At 40.7% G+C, this 20,441-nt stretch overlaps 1 protein-coding gene and 1 long non-coding RNA gene across 2 annotated transcripts in view; one reads left to right on the top strand and one right to left on the bottom strand.

Moving 5' to 3' along the window:
• LOC123380618 overlaps positions 1-20,441 on the bottom strand; it is a 37,275-nt gene that overhangs the window by 9,004 nt on the left and 7,830 nt on the right. The gene's annotated exons all lie outside the window — the stretch shown is intronic.
• Positions 11,812-13,667, top strand: LOC101095681 (olfactory receptor 5A1-like). Its single transcript, XM_003993466.5, has one exon. The coding sequence runs from the start codon at positions 12,600-12,602 to the stop codon at positions 13,560-13,562; it is 963 nt and encodes a 320-aa protein (XP_003993515.2). The 5' UTR covers positions 11,812-12,599; the 3' UTR covers positions 13,563-13,667.

Genomic DNA, 20,441 nt, shown 5'->3' with positions numbered 1-20,441 from the left:
TCGGTTGTGCTATGTGGGCTGCAAGAGACAAGCAAGATTACAGAAGCCAAAAGTATGCAAGGGGAGTAATCAGCCATGGACATCTAGCTGACTCTTTTTTTTTTTTATCTGCTTTTACCAGCTTTCCTTCTCAACATAAGAGGGCACACTTAAACTAAGGCACACAGTACACTTAAAACCATGCTAGATTCCTGCATGGCCCTGCAGAGTCTCAGACCTCAGGCTCTGGTAGAACCATGATTGATTACTACTGCCAGGATCCTAGCAATCCCCCCACCTCTTGTGCTGTGGTGTGGTACAGATATATCATTCACCAACAAGACATAGTGGACAGCTCCATGCTCTTGGGACAGAACTGAGCCAATTAAAGAATGGAGGAGGAGGGGGGGGGGCAGCCCCTTGGGTCAGAAGTAGAAATAAAGAGATTCACCATAGATTTCTTGAGATAGCCATTTTTCTCTTTATGCAATTAAAATATGGCTTGTGCCAATTAGAGTTACATATAGATTGCCAGGAATATATTACATGGCTATGAAGATGACCAAACAAACCAATGATTATGAAGTGGCAAGTAAACTGGAATAAATTTTATATTATATGAAGTATATTTCTTACATATGTATGATATGTCTATTACAACGCAACACCAAACACAGTCTAACAATGTGAAATCTTCTTAGACCTTCATTAACCAGTAGAGGGAGATCCATTGCAAGAGTCTGTAGTGATTGAGAAGTTAACACAGGGCAGTAGGCAGGTCTGACTAGTGATAGTGATGATACTAACTTTAGTGTGTGTAACTCTTCACAGTTAATATCCACAAACATTTGGTCTTCATGACAGCTTGGCTAATAAATGAGGAAGCAGAGCCTCAGCTCCACTTGCTGAGGTGACCTAGTGTGTTTATTAGCATCACCCAAGGGGACAGGATGTTAGCACCTCTGCCATAGTGGGCCAGATAGGATACTCTTTTTTCCCCCCAGTAGTTACCACTCTAGCTGGGATTACCCCTTCAAATATCTTGGCATGCATGCCCAAGAGAGGCTGAATACATCCACCTCTGTGTTGTGCCCAGGAGATAAGAATATTTCTCTTCGATACTTCTCTTCATCCCAAGCACTCAGCAATCTTTCAGTCTCTTTAATGTTTCAGTAAAGATAAGAAAATTCTGACTGTAAGAAAATTCTTCCTTGAACTAAGCTATAAGTTCTTTCCAAGTGACTTCCACCTATCACTTTTCATCTGCAAAAGGGACACTAAATATCCTCCCTCCCTACTTCATAAGATGCAGAAAGAGATAGGTGGAGCTAAATAACCCAATACCTTCCCTTGCCCTGTTCAGGAGGAAGATAATAAGCAGAGAACCCAGCTGAACTATGTTCAAACTTCTGACCTAAGAAGTTAAGATAGGGTCACCTGGGTGGCTCAGTGGGTTAAGCGTCTGACTTTGGCTCAGGTCATGATTTCACCATCTGTGGGTTCGAGCCCCACATTGGGCTCTGTGATGACAGCTTGGGGCCTGGAGCCTGCTTCTGATTCTGTGTCTCCCTCACTCTCTGCTTGTGCTCTATCTCTCTCTCTTTCTCTCAAAAGTCAATAAACATTAAAAATTTTTTTTCAAAAGTTGAGATAGTATGAAGCGAAGGAAAAAGAAGATAAAAACAAAGGGAAGCAAACCATGAGAGACTTTTAAATACAGAGAACAAATTGTGTGTTGCTGGAGGGGAGGTGGATGGGGGGGTGGGTTAAATGGGTGAGAGCATTAAGAAGGGCACTTTTTGGGATGAGCAATGGGTGTCATAAGTAAGAGATGAATGCTGGGTTCTACTTCTGTAGCCAAGGCTACATTGTATGTTAACTAACTTTAATTTAAATAAAATTTAAAAAAAGAAAAAGAAAAGTTGAGATAGTATGTCTATTGTCAAAGCTGCTAAATTTGCATTAATTCATTATGAGACAATAGAAACCTAATATCCCCATGGCAAGTTTTAGTTTGCCTCTTTGTAAAGCTATCCCCCTCTAAACTTTGCAATTGATATCCCAATGAAGCTGTTATCTTTTTTAAAAAGTTCCTTTGTAGAAAGTTTGTCCTGTATCAATTCAGGAAACATCATGGAGCATCTATTTGATGACAGGCACTGGAACACAAAGATGAAGAAGTTAAAAGTCTGAAAATCCTCAGAGAAATTATACAATTAGATGCATAACTATTATCTGAGTCAGAAAGTGATGGAAGCCACAAAGGAATAACATGTATAAGCCATGAGAGTTTAGGTTAGGGAGAAATCCTATCTAGGTGAGGGTATCAAGAAGGGTTATCCTGGAATGGCTGTGGGGTATATGATAGGGAATCAGCAAGAGGCTCAGGAAGGATTTCATGGGGCAGTAAATGTCTTTGTGGAGTTAGAGATCACCTGTAAATAGCTGATCCCATCAGCAACATAATCTGGGACTAGTACTGGAAAGAGAAGAAAGTGGTGAAGGGTGGTGGTGGGAATGACTCAGAGCCAGAGTGATGGACTCATGAATTTTGGAGGGTCTAAGGAGCGGCAAGGCACCAAGAATAGATTGACTGAGAGTTGCACAGGAGAAAAACAGGAAGTTTTGGTAAAGGGAAATTCTAGAATTTTAGATTTTGAAATTAAGCAGTTTCCCATTATGGTGAGGTCTGGGAAAAGGCTGCCAAATCATGTGACTGGGGTGGCTTAGAATTTCAAGTTGGTGGAGGTATAGAGGTCAAGACAGTGTGAAGCTAGAGAATTTGGAGAGGCATTGACCTTGAAACCATTTAGTTCATCTTTATGTTTGCCCTTAAATATAAAGGGATTAATAAATGTTGACTTGAGAAACATGCAGAAGAATGAAATAATCACAATGAGGTGAAGTTGATCTAGAAATATTTCTTGCATTATTGAGCTTGATATTTGGTCTTCGGGAGAGGCAATAAATGGGTGAAGAATATATCATTCCTTGCCATTCCTAGCCTTGTGTAGCTGATTGCCCAAACCCATCCGTTGATCAACTTGAGAAGACTGGTGTCTTGAGACCAATCAGATATAATAGAGGCAGTGCACAGAGAGAAACTATTCAGTTTTTCCCTCTACCTTTCTATCTGTTACATCTGACAGAATTTCAAGACTAATTTTAGATTTTTAAGACTAATTAATAATTCCAGTGAAATAAACAGATACTTGATAATCAATAGCTGTCTTCTCCTCTCTTCTCTTGCCTTCCCAAAACATAAATATTCATATAGACTTAAGTGTCCCCTATTCGTCTGGCTTTTTATGGCCTCATAACAAGGCCTTTCCCAGCATCTGGGATCCAGCTGGATAGTCCTCTCCAGTAAACATTCATCAGCCTAATGGCCTGCCTCTAATCACAGCTGCCTCTTCTGTTTGAAATTGAGCCCCAATGACATAATGCTTAGAAGTACGAAGATGAAGCAAGTTCAGGGTGGTTGTACATTTCCCAAGTCATATCAGCTCTGGATCATTATCAGATCTATTTTAAGGGACAACTCAGTGTTGCAATGAACAGAACTTAATTGGATACATGATCCCCAAAGGCTCCATATTTGTCAAAGCTTCTGGTCTTAGCAAGGCTTCTTTAGGAAGGGCCTGGTGTGGGCTTACTCAGCAGGGGATACACAGCAATGTGGCTTCCTAGAAGAAGCTCTACCCATCCCATCACTCCAAACAGGACTGAAATATCGGACTCTCTTTAAAAGAATATACAGTAGACACTGTAGAGGGCCATATCTGCCTGACATATGTGGTTGGGCAACTATTTTCTAGATCATACCACCTTGCTGGTTTATAGATCTATTCTGAGACTGAAAATAGATTCCAAGAGACCACCTTCTCCACTTACCCTGGATCCAGAAAAATAAACTTCTATGCTATTTTTGATGAGCTAAAACAACTATTTACAAAGGCAGACAAGACCAGCCTCCTATGACTCAGCCTTCTGTATGCCTCCTCCCATGTAACCCCTCATTTCCTGATTCTGGGTTCTTTGTCTTTCTCATTACTGCTTACCTTTGTGTTCTCATGCAGCCTTCCTTCATCTCTTCCGATTGGCACAGGCTTACATTATGGCTCTTCCAACAACTGGTCGTGATCTGGGAGCCACCACAATTGAAAACAACTGCTATAGAGAATCCCTCTCCATGGCCTTTCCTTCAAAGGCCAAGTCTCCAAATCTGTTCTAGTTTCCCCAATCTTGAGGATTCTTTCACTTGACATTGCTAGCCATTGTACCTACTTTTCATTTCTTTCTCTTCTTTAACTACCAAACGTGTATCTCGCTTTCTTTAGCACCTGGCTTTACACAGATTCCCTGGTCCCCACTCCAGGTACCCCATCTGAGATGGATGGGCTTCTATTGAAACTGTGTTGATCACACCCTCCTTCCTGCTTGTTATGTCCAATGGCCTTTTGTTCCTGTTTCTCCTCTTTGATTTCCATACCATATTCACCAAGTGTCACTGAGTGGTGAGGGCTGAGGATCAGGACAAGAACTTTGGATGTCCTCAGGCTATTAATGAACTACAACAAACTAATGAATATTCTTGAGCAAGGAATAGCATGATTAGCTGTGTGCTCTGGGGAAGTCCACCTCCAGGTTAAGAAGGAAGAACTAAAATGGAGAGAGTCTCAAGGCAGAAAGACCAGTTAGAGGGGCAGTGGCTGATGATGAACAATCAGGATAGAACCACTGACAAAAGGGGGCTGGGGTGGAGATGTCACAAAAGGAAGCCTTGATTCTATTGATAGTATTTTATTCTGCAAATGCCAAAGAGAGTCCTTTCTGAAGTTTTGCCTTGGAGAGGAGGGAGGGAAGGAGAAAGGCAAGAATTTTTTAAAAAATCAGTCTTCCAGCACCCCATCTTTATACCCATCAATCTGCAATAAGGAGTGTTTTGTTTTTATTTTTATTACTTTCATCTAGAACAGATTAATTGCATACAAACTACTGCAATGGCAATGATGATCTTTTTCCCCGTATCAAGCCTTAGAGAGACCCCAAGAAAGTAGGCATAAGGTCAGGTGCTGGGAATTTGTAGAAGGGGTCTAAATTTTTTAGCCTCACAGTGGGGGACTATGGCCTTGGTAGAAGAGAAATGAGTGGGACTTAGGTGTGGAGAAGGGAAACTACAGATTTTTCTCATCTAGATGCAAGCTGCAGAGCTGCCAACATAAACAGGGTGTGGCCACCATTTCTCACAAATCCTTGAAGGAAGCCACAAGTCCTGTGGGTTTGCACAATGCCCACTTCCTCCTCTTCCTTGCATGTCCCTCCCAAGGACACAGAAATAATTCAAGTCTTTTCAAGTTGGATATTTGATAAATCACAAACAAAATGTACACAAGGGAAATCATGCTGTAGGCAAACCACTAAAGGTTATTTACTTTTAAACTCTCTGCATATAGATAAAAATGAGGTCTATCAGATGATTCCCACCCTCCTATTGCCATCCATTTTTCTTGTCCTTCTGGAATGAAGTGGGATGTAAGGACCGAGGATGGACTTTGGATTCTAGAAAACCTGAGCACAAATTCTAGCATTGCCTCAATATGTCTTGTGACCTTTGGCAAGCATGTCTCCAAAATTCCATTTTGTTATCTGAAAATGCATTTAAGAATGCTTTCCTTTCAGAGCTACTGTGGGGATATTATGAAATAAAGTTTGCAAAAAGCTCAATCCACAGACCCAAAGTGATAGTATATGCCTGTCTTCTTTCCTCATTCTCTTCACAGAATCTTAGAATCTTAGAATTTTCCAGAGCCCATAAGATCAACTAGTTCTGACTCTCTCTTGCTTTCTCTTTTTTTGATAGCCTATTTTCAGATTTTTATCAGATTTATTGAGATATAATTGACATATGACATTGCATTAGCTTAAGGTGTTTAACATAATGACTGGATATTTGTATATATGGTGAAATGATCACCACAGTAGGTTGAGTTAACATTAATCACCTCATATCGTTACAATCTTTTTCTTGTGATGAGAATTTTAAGATCTACTCAGGAAATTTCAAATATAAAGTATAATATTATAGTCACCATGCTATGCATTATATTCCTAGGAGGTATTTATCATATAACTGGAAGTATGTACCTTTTGAACACCTTCACCCATTTCCCTTACCCCCACCTCCCACCTCTGGCAATCCCCAATTCTCTGTTTCTATGAGTTTGTTCATTTTTAATTCTACATATAGGTGAAACCACCACTGTCAAGTATACTATTTTCTCCTTACTTTCAGTGCTGGAAAATCTACCTCTTTCTAGACCATCCATTCCACCTTTGGACTGGCCTATTGTTTTCCTATAATCTCTGTCTCTCTATCTCTCCCTCTCTTGTTAGTCATTTAGTCCTGGTTCCAACCCTTGGAGTCATCCAAAAGATATTTTTACACTGGAAAGTTTCTGTAAAATATCTAGTGCTTTACAAAGGTAATTGCTGTTGTTTGAAATAGTTACACTATTTTGAAGCCAAAAGGCACTCTTGGCTTTCAATGCCTCTGGGGATATCTTTTTGGAATAAGACCAGAGACCAAGAATATGATGAAAGCAGGGCCAATGGAAATCAACTCCACCCAACCAAAGCTGGCGTCTTCTTTACCCCTGAGGCCAACCACCCAGCCAACCTTCCAATAGGTGCTCCCTGGGACATGTCATAATCCCACAATTAAGAGAGACCCAGTACTTGGGAGAGAACTGGCCTCCCTTTAAAGTCCTGTGAAGTCCTTCCCTTAGTGGCCAATTTAAAGTAGCTCCATCCATATTTTACTGATCTCTTTGACCAAAACCAATGCTTCAGGTGCTAGCAGAGATGGGTTTTCACCGCAGTTCTGTGCGTCTGGTCTTAGCCATCTGACCAAAGCCCAGAGTTTAAGAAGTTGTAGGTGAGTCTCCCCTTTGTCCTTCTTTAGGAATGGTGAATTACACAATCACAGAATGGGAGTGTTGAAAAGACTTTTGAAGGAAGGGGAGATAGATCAGACAGGATGCTGGCTTCCCCTCTCCCTACTGCTCCGACCTTAACCAGAGGAGCTGGACTTCACCTATTTTACATTCTGTACTTCTGCAGAAAATTTTGTTTTGAAAAAGTTCTGCTTTTCACAAGTGGAAAAAAGGAAGGAAAGTGGACTAGAAAACACTCTTTTTATTATATAGACAGGAGATAAGCAGATTAAGACTCAGAATGGCAAATAATTTTTCCCAAGGTCACACAGCAAAAAGGTAGGAGTATAGGACTTGAATCAACATTTTTTTTTTTAATTCTCAAGTTAGTTAACATACAGCATAGTCTTGGCTTCAGGATTAGAACCAAGGGATTCATCACTTACATAAAACACCCAGTGCTCGTCCCAACAAATGTCCTCCTTAATGTCCATCACCCATTCTCCCCACCCCCATCACCCTCAGTTTGTTCTCTGTATTTAAGAGTCTCTTATGATTTGCCCTCCTCTCTGTTTTTATCCCATTTTCCCTTCTCTTCCCCTATGATCATCTGTTACATTTCTCAAATTCTGTATATGAGTGAAATCATGTAATATCTGTCTTTCTCTGGCTGACTTATATTGCTTAACATTTTTTTTAAAAAAGCTTTCAGTCTAGTGCTTTTCATGTTATTCTAGGATCATGAGTGTATGCATGTGCAAGTGTGTTTGCATCAAAACAAATCACAGGTTTCCTTGGATCCTCTCTAGTTGCCAATGAGACTTCCAGGTTTTAGAATAAGGTAAAGCAAGGGTGTTTGGGTGGCTCAGTCGGTTAAGTGTCCAACTTCGGCTCAGGTCATGATTCTGCTGTTTGGTTCGAGCCCTACATCGGGCTCTGTGCTGACAGCTCAGAGCCTAGAACCTGCTTCAGATTCTGTGTCTCCCTCTCTCTCTGACCCTCCCCCACCCTCACTCTGTCTCTCTATCTCTCTCAAAAATAAATAAACATTAAAAAACTTAGAATAATGTAAAGCAGAAAGAACTACTCCTAGAAAAGGAGATATAAATGAACAACTCAGGAAACAGATGCTGGTGAGGATGTGGAGAAACGGGAACCCTCTTGCACTGTTAATGGGAATGAAAACTGGTGCAGCTGCACTGGAAAACAGTGGGGAAGTTCCTCAAAAAATTAAAAATAGAACTGCCCTATGACCCAGCAATAGCTACTAGAAATTTATCCAAGGGATACAGGAGTGCTGATGCATAAGGGCACGTGTACCCCAATGTTTATAGCAGCACTTTCAACAATAGCCAAATTATGGAAAGAGCCTAAATGTCCATCAACTGATGAATGGATAAAGAAGATGTGGTTTATATATACAATGGAATATTCCTTGGCAATGAGAAAGAATGAAATCCTGCTATTTTCAGCAACGTGGATGGAACTGGAAGGTATTATGCTGAGTGTAATAAGTCAGTCAGAGCAGGACAGATATCATATGTTTTCACTCATATGTGGATCTTGAGAAACTGAACAGAAGACCATGGGGGAAGGGGAGGGGAAAAAATAGATACAGAGAGGGAGGGAGGCAAACCACAAGGGACTCTTAAATACAGAGGACAAACTAAGGGTGGATAGGGAGTGGGGGAGAGGGAAAATAGGTGATGGGCATTGAGAAGGGCACTTGTTGGGATGAGCACCAGGTGTTGTATGTAAGCCAATCTGACAATAAATTATATTCATAAAAAGTAAATGAATTTTAAAAAAGGAGATATAGGTTCTAATTCCACCTCTCCTGTCAAACAGCTGTACAGACTTTCACTATCTCTCTCTTTGGCTTTAGTTTTATCATTTATAATGGGAAAAGGCTAGCCTAAATGGTTTCTACTTCTATTATTTTAAGTATATCTTCAGAGTTTTCTGGACATCCATGCAGCATTTAAAATAGCACAGGTCCAGGGGCACCTGGATGACTCAGTTGGTTAAGCATCTGACTCTTGATTTCAGGTTAAGGTCATGATCTCTTGGTTGTGAAATTGAGCCCCACATGGGTTCAGTGCTGGGTGTGGAGCTTGCTTGGGATTTTCTCTCCCCACCTGTCTCTCTGCCCCTTCCCCCCTCTCTCTCAAAAAATAAAAATAAAATAAAATAAAATCTTTAAAATAGCACAGATCCAATGATCTTGGAATTAGGGCTAGTTTATAGTAAAGATGTTATAAGTCTTTATTGAGCCAGTCAAATATTTACTGTGTGCCTATAAAGTGTCAATACTGCAACAGATGAGAAGAAAAATGTGATGAAAGCAGAAAACACATTTCTTTTCCTACAAGTTCATCTTTCTGGGTTTTCTTTATCATACCCTACAAAGTCACCTGAACTGAAAATACCCTCTGCACCTCAGTTATATAATTTATTCGGGAGCTACCACATTAGAGCTTCATTCTACTTTATCTTGGTATGTAGCTTTAACCTCGTTAAAAGGCAAGCAGACCTTCGGGGGGGGGGCGGCATGAAGAAGTCTCTTTACAGTGATTTTCAGAATTCAGATTCCACATATCCAGTCTTGTCTAATCAGTCAGGATGGGGAAAGGATCATATCTGTTGCAGCTATGCCTATAATATGGTCCTGTGGATTGCTCAGACCCTTTCTCAAGTTCTTTTACAGCATTCAGGAAAGAGAAGCTGCTGTGCAGTCAAAGAACTGGTGATTTAAAGCTTGGTTTGGTCACTTAAGTGCTTTAGCTGTTATAACCTCAATGAGCTTCTGGTCTGTAACATGTGCCTTTCCAAATTATTGTAGATTGAACTCATTCAGCAAATATTATTTTAGGTTTACTATGTGCCAGGAACTATACAGGGCACTGAGCTTATAATGTCTTCCCAGACTTTATAGTTAAGGCTGTAGACAGAACAAGCCAGCAAACAAAAGGAAGCACACCGTGTGATGAATTAAGTCAATATATTGCTGAAAATTATTGGCAATAACACCAGCAAAGGGTATATGGTTAATGTAGCCATTGTTGTGTACAAGCATGTGCATCTGGCTTTAAGCAGCATGTGCAGTGGAGAACAAATTCTAGATTAGGGATGGAGAGACTGGGATTCAAATCCTTACAGGGCTGATCATTTGTCAAGCAATAGGAATTATTTCTTTTTCTCTCCAATACTTGATGTAACTTACTTCTTTTAATCCTCACGATCTGTGAAGTGGTCAGTACTATCATTGTCTTGGTTTTGCGGTTGAGGGAAATGAAAAGAGATTTAAGAGTGTTGGCTTGCCCAAGACCGCACAGCCTGCAGGTGGGTATACGGGGTTAGAGATGGACTCTGACTGACATCAGAGCCCTGCTTAATACCCACAGATAAGATAGCAGCTGTAGGACTGCTGTGTCATTTCAAAAATGCTATCAAAGTAGTGGTGGTGGTTCTCAGACCATGCAAACTATTATATATATATATATATATATATATATATATATATATATATATAAAATATGATGTGTAATATATTCATATAATACACATTATATGTACTTTTTATAATGGAGACATTTAACACATGTCATATACTCTATCTACTTCTGTATCTTTATCTCCAGGTAATTCAGGTCAAGATAAGCAGGTTATTGATGTAGTAATCATACAAAATGATTGATAATTCACTTTTATCACACACTAAAAGTGTAATCGATGTATACTATAGACTCCTGGGTTGAAATGGGGAAGAATCATGGTGTAACTTATTAACACATTCCTTTGATGTGACTGTGAATGTGAGAAAAAAGGGGGCAAGGAATAGGTGGCCATTTATAGGCTTTCTCCCCACTGCACTGCACAATGAATGGTGCTGTTACATCTTAGGGGTGCAAGCACTTCTAAACCTACCCATCTTCACTCAAATCAGTAATAACTTTCCTTCCAGCTCTCAAAGCAACTGTCTGGTCTCCCTTCTCAGTGCCTTTTCACTCCTATCCAGCTTCCACACCTGCTTCCACACAGCAACACTGCTCTGTTATATTGTTAAACACATATTTGACAACTAGTTCCCTGTTTACAAAGAAATAATTAAAATTTTAAAAACAGACAAAAACAAAACTTTAATATTTTCCCTCTTGCCCATGGGAGAAAGGTCAAACCCCTTAGCATGGTATTTACCCAGAAAATATTTATTGAGCACCCACTATGTGCCAGGTACAGCTGTAGGTTCTAGGGATACTTCAATGAACAAAAAACACAAAAATTTCTACAAATCCTGGTTTTCCTAAGCTTACAATTTAAGGGAGACAGACAATCAGTATCAACAACCAATCGATTCTATGCAATGGGAGAAGGTGATGCATCCTATCAAAAGAACAGAGCAGGGTACAGTGGAACAAAAGTTCAGAAATGGAAAGAAGGTTGAAATTACATAGGAATATGCAATACATATTTGCAATTATACATACAACATATGCAGTTATATACCTAACATATGCAGTTATATACACATATATTTATGAAACAAATGTTTTGCCATCTTTGCTTTGAGTTTCAAAGATCTTTCACAATTTTCCCACCTCTCACTGTCTCTCAAAACTAGACTCCTATTATCCTCTCTTAACCCTGTTCACACTGCACTCCTGCCATGCTGACATTTTTAAAGTATCCCAAGTACTATGCTCTCCTCTGCTTTTGCAAATGCTTTTCCTGAACCAACTGTCACCCAACCCCCTCACACACCAGATTTTCATCCTGGTAACCCCATACTCACTGTTGGAACCCTCATGTGTTGCAACACATCTCTCAGAAGCTTCCACCTGCTATGCCCAACATCCAGGACACTATACAATACTTCTCTTGGGCACACCTATCACATTGTGCTGTGGTTTATCGGCTTTCTGTTTGTCCCATGTATTATGTTGAACATTTTGAACCTGATAATAATGTTTTATTATTTTTTACATCATCTACAGTTAGGTCTATCAAACCTGGTGCAACGTTTGTGATCAGTTGATAATATTTGTACAGAATGAACACTGGCAATTCAGTGTTGAACTTTTATTTTTAACTCCTTTCTTTAATCTCTAAAGGGGATGCCAGTGTTTTACACCTCTATGTGCTTCATTCCACTGATTAAAGGAGGAAAAACACCTTGACCCCATAAAATCTGGTCAGAACAAACTATGATGATAAGAAACACAGAATTGCCTCTCTAGGTATTTCAATTTCTGACATATTTATTTTATTAAAAAAAAGAAAAAAGCATAAATCTGAGTGGCCCAAGAATCCAACCACAATGCTTGGAAACAAGTGGGAAAAAAGGAGTATTTGGTGCAAGTTGTATTAATAACTTCCTTCAGTAAAGTGGCGACATTGACAATGAAGGTGGTGATCCAGATAATGCAAAATTGCCAGTCTAGTCTGGGCCTGTCAGTTTTGCATGAACAGTGCATCAAATTAGGATGATAATGATCTCCACAAAAGACCCAATAAATGCTGTAGATGGGGATTTGATGTTGGAAAGAGGTAGAACACCTGCTTTCCAGCGTCTCTTGTGACTCAGGGAGTCTATGATTCCGTGACAGAACAAAGTGGTTTCTTCATCTGGATTTTCACTCCCCAGGAATCTCATTTTGGGGCCTGCGGGCAGCAAAGAGAAGATACATGGCCATGGGAAGGAACATCAACATAACAACCGACTTCATCCTTTTGGGATTTTCAGAGCAGCCAGAGCTTCAGGCTTTCCTCTTTGTGTTGTTTCTGGGGATCTATTCTGTGACTCTGACTTGGAACCTGGGCCTTGTTGTCTTGATCAGGATGGAGTCATGCCTGCACTCCCCCATGTATTTCTTCCTTGGAAACTTGTCCTTTGTTGACATCTCATACACGTCCTCCATCACCCCCAAGATGCTCTGTGACTTCTTCAAGCAGCAGAAGACCATCTCCTTTGTGGGATGTGCTACTCAGTTTTTCTTCTTCATCAGCATGGGGGCCACTGAATGCTGTCTCCTGGCGGCCATGGCATATGACCACTATGCTGCTATTTCCACCCCTCTGTTCTACGCAGCCTTCATGTCACCCACCATGTGTGTGGGGATGGTCATTACAGCATACACTGGAGGGTTCCTCACGGGATTGGTCCAAACCAGCTCCATATTCCAGCTGTATTTCTGTGGTCCACGAGTCATTAAACACTTTTTCTGTGACCTGCCACCTCTGCTAGTCTTGTCTTGTTCTAGTACCTTCCTCAGCCAGGTAGTGAACTTTCTTGTTGTGTGTGCAGTTGGTGGGACATCAGCTCTTGTTGTCCTGGTGTCCTATTGCTACATCATTGCTGCTGTCATGAAGATCCATTCAACCCAAGGGCGGATGAAGGCTTTCAACACCTGTGCCTCTCATCTGACCACAGTGATTCTCTTCTATGGCTCTGGTCTCTTCTCATATCTCCATTCTAGTGCTGGCTACTCACAGGACCAAGAGAAGGTGGTGTCCATGCTCTATGGAGCTGTGATTCCCATGCTGAATCCCATCATATACAGTTTGCGAAACAAGGAGATCAAAGATGCATTGAAAAAACTCAAGAACCAGAAGAAGCAGATGTTCCCTCTGTGTCTTATGGTTCTCTAAGTTAAAAAAAAATCTTAAATTGGGGTACCTGGGTGGCTCAGTTGATTAAACACCCAACTCTTGGTTTCAGCTCAGGTCGTGATCTCACGATCATGTGAGTACAAGCCCCGCATTTGGCTCTGTCAGCACAGAGCCTGCTTGGGATTCTCTCTCTCTCTCTCTCTCTCTCTCTCTCTCTCTGTTTCTCCCCCACTCAAGCTCACTCTTTCTCTCTCTCAAAAATAAATAAATAGACAAAAAAAGTTTGCTAAAAAATCAAGTTTTGCTATATGTAAATAGGCATTATAATAAATGGGTCACAGAATGTAAGTAATAAATTAAAGAAGTTATGTCAAGCAAGATCCCCAACCTACATGTCTGTTGCACAATTAGGCTCAACAAGGGTTTTTCTTCCCTTTACCTTTCTTGTCATGGACTGATATGGTTTCAATTTAGGTCACTTGCAATAGAAAATAAATATGCTTTTTGATGACATTCTTTAGCTTTATGACATCAGATGCTGGGTCCAGAATGCCATACCTTAGAGCTGGTTAGATCATAATTCTAGGACCACAAACATCCACCACAGACCTCTTTACAATATAACACTGCTCATACCAATCCATTCCTTACTTGGGACAAATTTTCTGTTCCCCTTGCCCTTGATTTGTCCCTATCCAATGGTTGATACTGAACAGGAAGTCTGACTCTGGTTTAGGAACCTGAGAGCCCTAAATAGTTGTGTCCATCAATGACTGTTCAGAGCCAAGAGAAAATAGGGTACCTATAAACTATGTCTGAGATGAGCCAGTGGTCACATGTGTGGGGTCATGAAGTCCACTGGGCCAGAAATAGGAGCCCAAATCAGCAGATCCAAAGTTGGGAAGTCACAGTGAGCAAAAACCAAACATAAGGTTAGGTGGAAAACTCTAAAGGAGAGCAGGGTCTCATATGCTTCATTTTCATGACTGAAGCCTCCTAGTGACTGGGTGGGACCACTTGGTTTAAGGAACAGGATCAGGGAAGAGAGACTTCCCCTGGAGATTCTAATTCTGCATCTGTTCCCTGGACAGTTCTCACTCTTGGCCCTGTATGGATATTTCCTCTCTGTCCTCACCCCATCCCCAACTTACTTTCACTTTGTGTTCTAGAGTTTGTATATTGTCTCCCATCTCTCTGGAATTTGACCACAGCCTGTCCCACAGATCTGACATCCTTGCTTTCATTTTTATGCATTATCTCAGAAGGAACCCCACTCCAGGACATGAGATAGGACAGCCAAGTCAGTGAGTTTGCAGCAGAAATAAATGTGGATTTTAAATGGCCTGTGATCCTATTTTACAAGATGGTTCTTGAGCAAAAGACAAAGATTTCTGAAGTCCCGCTTCTTTAATGGTTGTGGGTATAAGTCATGGTGAATAATGACAGCCATCCCTAAGCCATATCAACTTTGGCTATAACTAGTTTGCCTCTTTCTTTCTTTCTTTCTTTCTTTCTTTCTTTCTTTCTTTCTTTCGTTTAATGTTTATTATTTTTGAGAGACAGAGACAGAGACAGACAGCAAGCAGGGGAGGGGCAGAAAGAGAGGGAGACAAAGGATTGGAAGCAGGCTCCAGGCTCTGAGCTGTCAGCACAGAGCCCAACGCGGGGCTCAAACTCCCGGACAGCGAGATTGTGACCTGAGCTGAAGTTGACTATTTAACCAGGCACCCCAAAGCTGGCTTTGCTTCGCTCCTTCTTTCAATTCATGCTGCTATTTGATCTATTCTCTGACCACTTGGATTATTTGTTAAGGGTTCCTTGATCTGATCTTTGACTCCTCCAAACCAGGTTAAGAGTTACTGCAATGTGTTCCCATAGCATTCTCTATTTCATCTATCAGCACCTATGACACTTTATTACTTTTCCTTGTTTAGTTATATGTCTTCTCTCTGAGTTGTTAACATTCTGTCTAAACTGCTCTCCTTGGAAACGTAAGACACAACTGGGGAAAATTATGTGCTTAATACATATTCATTTAATGAATGAATAAAATTCAAATGCACTTGGCAGATAATTTTGAGATTTTATGCCAAAGGAAGGGAATTAACACTTATCGGATGCTTATTATATGCCAGGCATTGTGCCCAGCAGTTTTTTAAAATTCTGTTTCAGTTCTATAGCTTACACACAGATTCCTTGCTACAAAAAAAAAAAAAAAAAAAAAAAGAAAAAAAAAGAAAACACTATGGGTAAGAAAATGCCTCCTTTGACCATAATTCTCAGTTTCAATTCCTTCCTGCTCCCCCCAAGAGGTAATGACTGTTTATGTTGGTATGTAAATTGACAGTTTTTCTGTCTATGTGTTAACATTCATATATGTACCCCTATGTAATACTGCTTTATGTGGCTCTGTGTGTATTTACATAAACGGTATTGTACTGAATGATCCTTCCATACCCTGCTTGCTTTTTCACTCAACATGATTTCTTGGAGCTCTTTCCATGCTATACATATAACTCTACCTCAGTCTTAAATTATTTCATAGAATTGTCACACCAAAATTTATGTACCTATTGTGCATTGATGGGCATTTAGGTGGTTTCCAGTTTTTGCTAGTTTATTACTAACGGTGTTGCAATATATGAGTTGTATATACCTCTTCGTGCTAATACCCAATTTTTCTGGTAGAAACAGAGAAGTTGAATTGCTATTAATAGGGTTTGTGCATATATATGTTATACATACAAACATACTATATATATATATATATATATATATATATATATATATAATTTAAATTCAAATTAGTTAACATATGATGTAGTATTGGCTTCAAGGGTAGAACCCATTGATTAATCTCTTACATATGACACCCAGTGCTCATCCCCAAAACTGCCCTCCATCACCCATTTAGCCCCATCAACCTCCATTCCATCCACCTCCCCTCCAGCAACCCTCAGTTCGTTCTCTGTATTTAAGAATCTCTTATGGTTTACCTCCCTTTTGGTTTTTGTCTTATTTTTCCTTCATCTGTTTTGTTCATCTGTTCATCTGTTTTGTTTCTTAAATTCCACATATAAGTGAAATCACATGGTATTTGTCTTTCTTTGACTGACTTCTTTCACTTAGCATAATACACTCTAGTTCCATCCACATTATTGCAAATGGCAAGATTTCATTCTTTTGATCTCCCAGTAATATTCCATTATATATATATATATATATATATATATATATATATACACATACACACACACACACACACACACACACACACACATCTTCTTTGTCCATTCATTGGTCGATGAACATTTGGACTCTTTCCGTAATTGGGCTATTGTTGATAGTGCTGCTATAAACATCAGGGTGCATGTGCCCCTTTGAATCAGCATTTTTATATCCTTTGGATAAGTACCTAGTAGTGTATGGCTCCTTTTTAATATAGAAGGGTTTGTATATTTTTAACTTTTAATAGACACTGCCAAATTCTCTCTAAAGTGGCTGTGATGCTCCTGCCAGCAACCTCCTAGGGCATCTATCTCTTCATACCCTTGATGAAAGATGATATTAACAAAACTTAATTTTTTTTTCCTACCTGATAACCTCTTTATATGTATTCTGTTAATCCTTAAAATGATCCTACTGGATAAGATTGTTTATTGTTTTCATTCACATACAATATACTATATACTACCTAAAGACTCTTTATACACACTCTCAGCAGTTCTCACAACCACATATGAGATAGGGGTCTTAACCATTTTTATCCAGGAAATAAAATATGTAAGGCTCAGGAAGGAGGTCAAGTAACATACCCAAAGGCACACACTAACAAGTTAGGGAGATCCTAAGTACATATCTACATGACACTAAAGACCATTAATTGAAAATACACCTTCTCATATATATGCTTGGCATTGCCCAGAAAACTAAAACAAATTCTGTCAAAAACTGACTATTTTCTCAAGTCACGCATAATTTAAGTGCAAAAGAAGAAAGGAGAACTGACTTCTGTTAAATAGGCCTAGTTTCGGTAAGATCATCACTTATGTTATATACCAGGAGTGACGACCTTCATTTAGAACAGCATTCTTCAAAAATGGATTTCTAGGTGGAACAGTTTTATAAACGGAATTATCACACGTGACCATGAAACAAGGGAGAAACTAAAATATTAAAACAAAAACAGAATGGAATTAATAATGAATTTGTAATGCCTTTCAAAGGTATAAGTAGTGATGACACTCCCTCCCAACTTAGAGCATTTGCATCTAGGTTCAGATAAAGAAATATTCAGCTGTGCTGTGGTCTCAGGGGAGGAAGAACAGTCTTGAGAGCAATATCAAGACATTGGGGTCAGGGGATGATAAAGGAGGAAGATTGATGTTTTAAAATCTAGCCCTGGATTAAGCCAGTTAAGAAGAGAGACAACATTGTATCACCACCCACAATGAATTGTTTATACTGGAGGACTCTAGAAGAAATAGACTAACAACCGCCTTCCTAGCAACAATTTTTCTGTATTCCCATCAACAGGGTGAACTGTATCACTGAACAAGGAAACATGAACTCTGGCCACCTTGGCTGCTAAGAAATTCTGAGCAAAATCTGTGACCCATGTGTAGGAAGAATTTAAGTCATCTGGGATGCACTTTTATTCTTATTCCTGGCTCTCCTCTGCATCCCAAACTTGTGTCTCTTACCATTCTTTATTACCATGCGTATTTTATATATCTTTGCAAACTGCTTGCTCAAATATTTGGGAGCAAAAGAGAATGTAAAAATGTCCAAGAGTTGGGGCGCCTGGGTGGCTGAGTCAGTCAAGCATCTGACTTTGGCTCAGGTCATGATCTCATGGTCCATGAGTTCAAGCCCTGCATCAGGCTCTGTGCTGACAGCTCAAGCCTGGAGCCTGCTTCGGATTCTATGTCTCCTTCTTTCTCTGCCCCTTCCCTGATTGTGCTCTCTCTCTCTCTCTCTCTCAAAAATAAATAAACATTTAAAAAGAAAAAAAGAGGGGCGCCTGGGTGGCGCAGTCGGTTAAGCGTCCGACTTCAGCCAGGTCACGATCTCGCGGTCCGTGAGTTCGAGCCCCGCGTCAGGCTCTGGGCTGATGGCTCAGAGCCTGGAGCCTGTTTCCGATTCTGTGTCTCCCTCTCTCTCTGCCCCTCCCCCGTTCATGCTCTGTCTCTCTCTGTCCCAAAAATAAATAAACGTTGAAAAAAAAATTAAAAAAAAAAAAAAAAGAAAAAGAAAAAAAGAAAAAAATGCCCAAGAGTTTACTTTACACACCAGGTTGGTGTGTTTGGAAGTGAATTGGTCACATAGGCTGCTGATCTCTCTGACTTCTGCTCCAGTCCCACCCATCCCCCTCCTCTGTACTCCTCCTGGACTTCTCCCCATCATTCTCCCAGTTTTGCCTCTGTCTCTGTCTCTCTCTGCCTCTCTGTATCTCTCTCTCTGTCTTGGAGGACCACCCTGACCCCCTAGTCCAAGTTGAGGCCCGCTAGTATGTTCTCTTAGCACTCCAAGCTTCCTTTCCATACCCTTCATCACTGTTCCATGTCTGTCTTCCGATTTGACTACAGTCTCCATGCCTGACACACCCTGTGTGCACAATAAATTTTTGTGAGAATGCTAATACTCAGGCCACATCCCAGAAAGCCTTTAGAGAGCTGTTAGTGACCTACCAGTGACTAACCCATTCCACTCCCTGTTTTTCACAAAGACTTGAAGCTCTGGTGGGGGGGGGGGGTGGAGTCCTTTGCTAATGGCTCACAGCTGTAGGGTGAAAGCGTCCCTTTTCCAGCCCCACAGCCCTTCCCTGTGGTTCCACAACAGCTGGCAGCTGCCTGTCAGCAGCTTCTCAGCCAGGAGGTAGAAGCTTGCTCTAAGGGAGACCAAGGTGTGGGCTTCGGTCTGGCAGCTCTGAGTCCTGTTTTCGGGGAAATCACACCACTTCAGCTCTGCTGCAGGAATTTCAGGGCCAGGCACACTTTCCTCCTTCCCATCATAATTATAATGCCTCAGTGCAAGAAATTGGAGAAGAGATGTGTGGCCTGGCTGTTTGCAAACCATGTTCCAGGGGATCCCAGGGATCCTGCACAGGCCTTTTCCAAGAGGTGGGGAGGAGATGAAGCCACTGAGCTCTGGGCCCTGGCCCTTGTTCAATCCACAATCCATCAAGGCAGCTTCTTTCTTTCTTTCTTTCTTTCTTTCTTTCTTTCTTCTTTCTTTCTTTCTTTTTTACGTTTTATTATTTTTTTAAGTTTATTTATTTATTTTGAGACAAAGAGAGAGAGAGCACACAAGTAGGGGAGGGGCAGAAAGAGAGAGAAAGAGAGAGGGAGAGAGAGAATCCCAAGCAGGCTCTGCACTGTCAGCACAGAGCCTGATGTGGGGCTCAAACTCATGAACCGCGAGATCATGACGTGAGCCAAAGTCAGATGCTTAACCCACTGAGCCACCCAGGCACCCCTTGTACATGTTTTAAATATTAGCTTCCATGTAAAGTTGCATTTGAAAGTATGTTTCCATTGGTAATATTATATTTATAATTCGTGGATTTAAGGGGCGCCTGGGGAGCTCAGTGGGTTGAGTGTCTGACTTCAGCTCAAGTCATGATCTCACAGTTTGTCGGTTCGAGTCCCACGCTGGGCTCTGTTTTGACAGCTCAGAGCCTGGAGCCTGCTTCAGATTCTGTGTGTGTGTGTGTCTCTCTCTCTACCCCTCCTTGTGCTCTGTCTCTCTCTGCCTCTCAAAAATGAATTAACATTAGAAAAAAATAACAACTTTTTTTAATCCATGAACTTAATACAGTCCTCTAACTTTGTGAATGAAGAGGTGACAGGCCAAGGAAGAGAGGCCATAACAAGACTGACTTTCAAGCTTAAGTCTCCTGACGCCTGGTGCCTCGAC

The sequence above is a fragment of the Felis catus genome, chromosome D1 (assembly GCF_018350175.1).
Source record: "Felis catus isolate Fca126 chromosome D1, F.catus_Fca126_mat1.0, whole genome shotgun sequence".
NCBI classification, from domain to species: domain Eukaryota; kingdom Metazoa; phylum Chordata; class Mammalia; order Carnivora; family Felidae; genus Felis; species Felis catus.
Note: the sequence above shows the minus strand (reverse complement) of the source record. Positions and strands in the feature narration are given on the sequence as shown.

What these genes read in the sequence shown, in the direction of transcription:
- LOC101095681 (XM_003993466.5), top strand. Translation starts at nt 12,600, where the DNA reads ATGGCCATGGGAAGGAACATCAACATAACAACCGACTTCATCCTTTTG.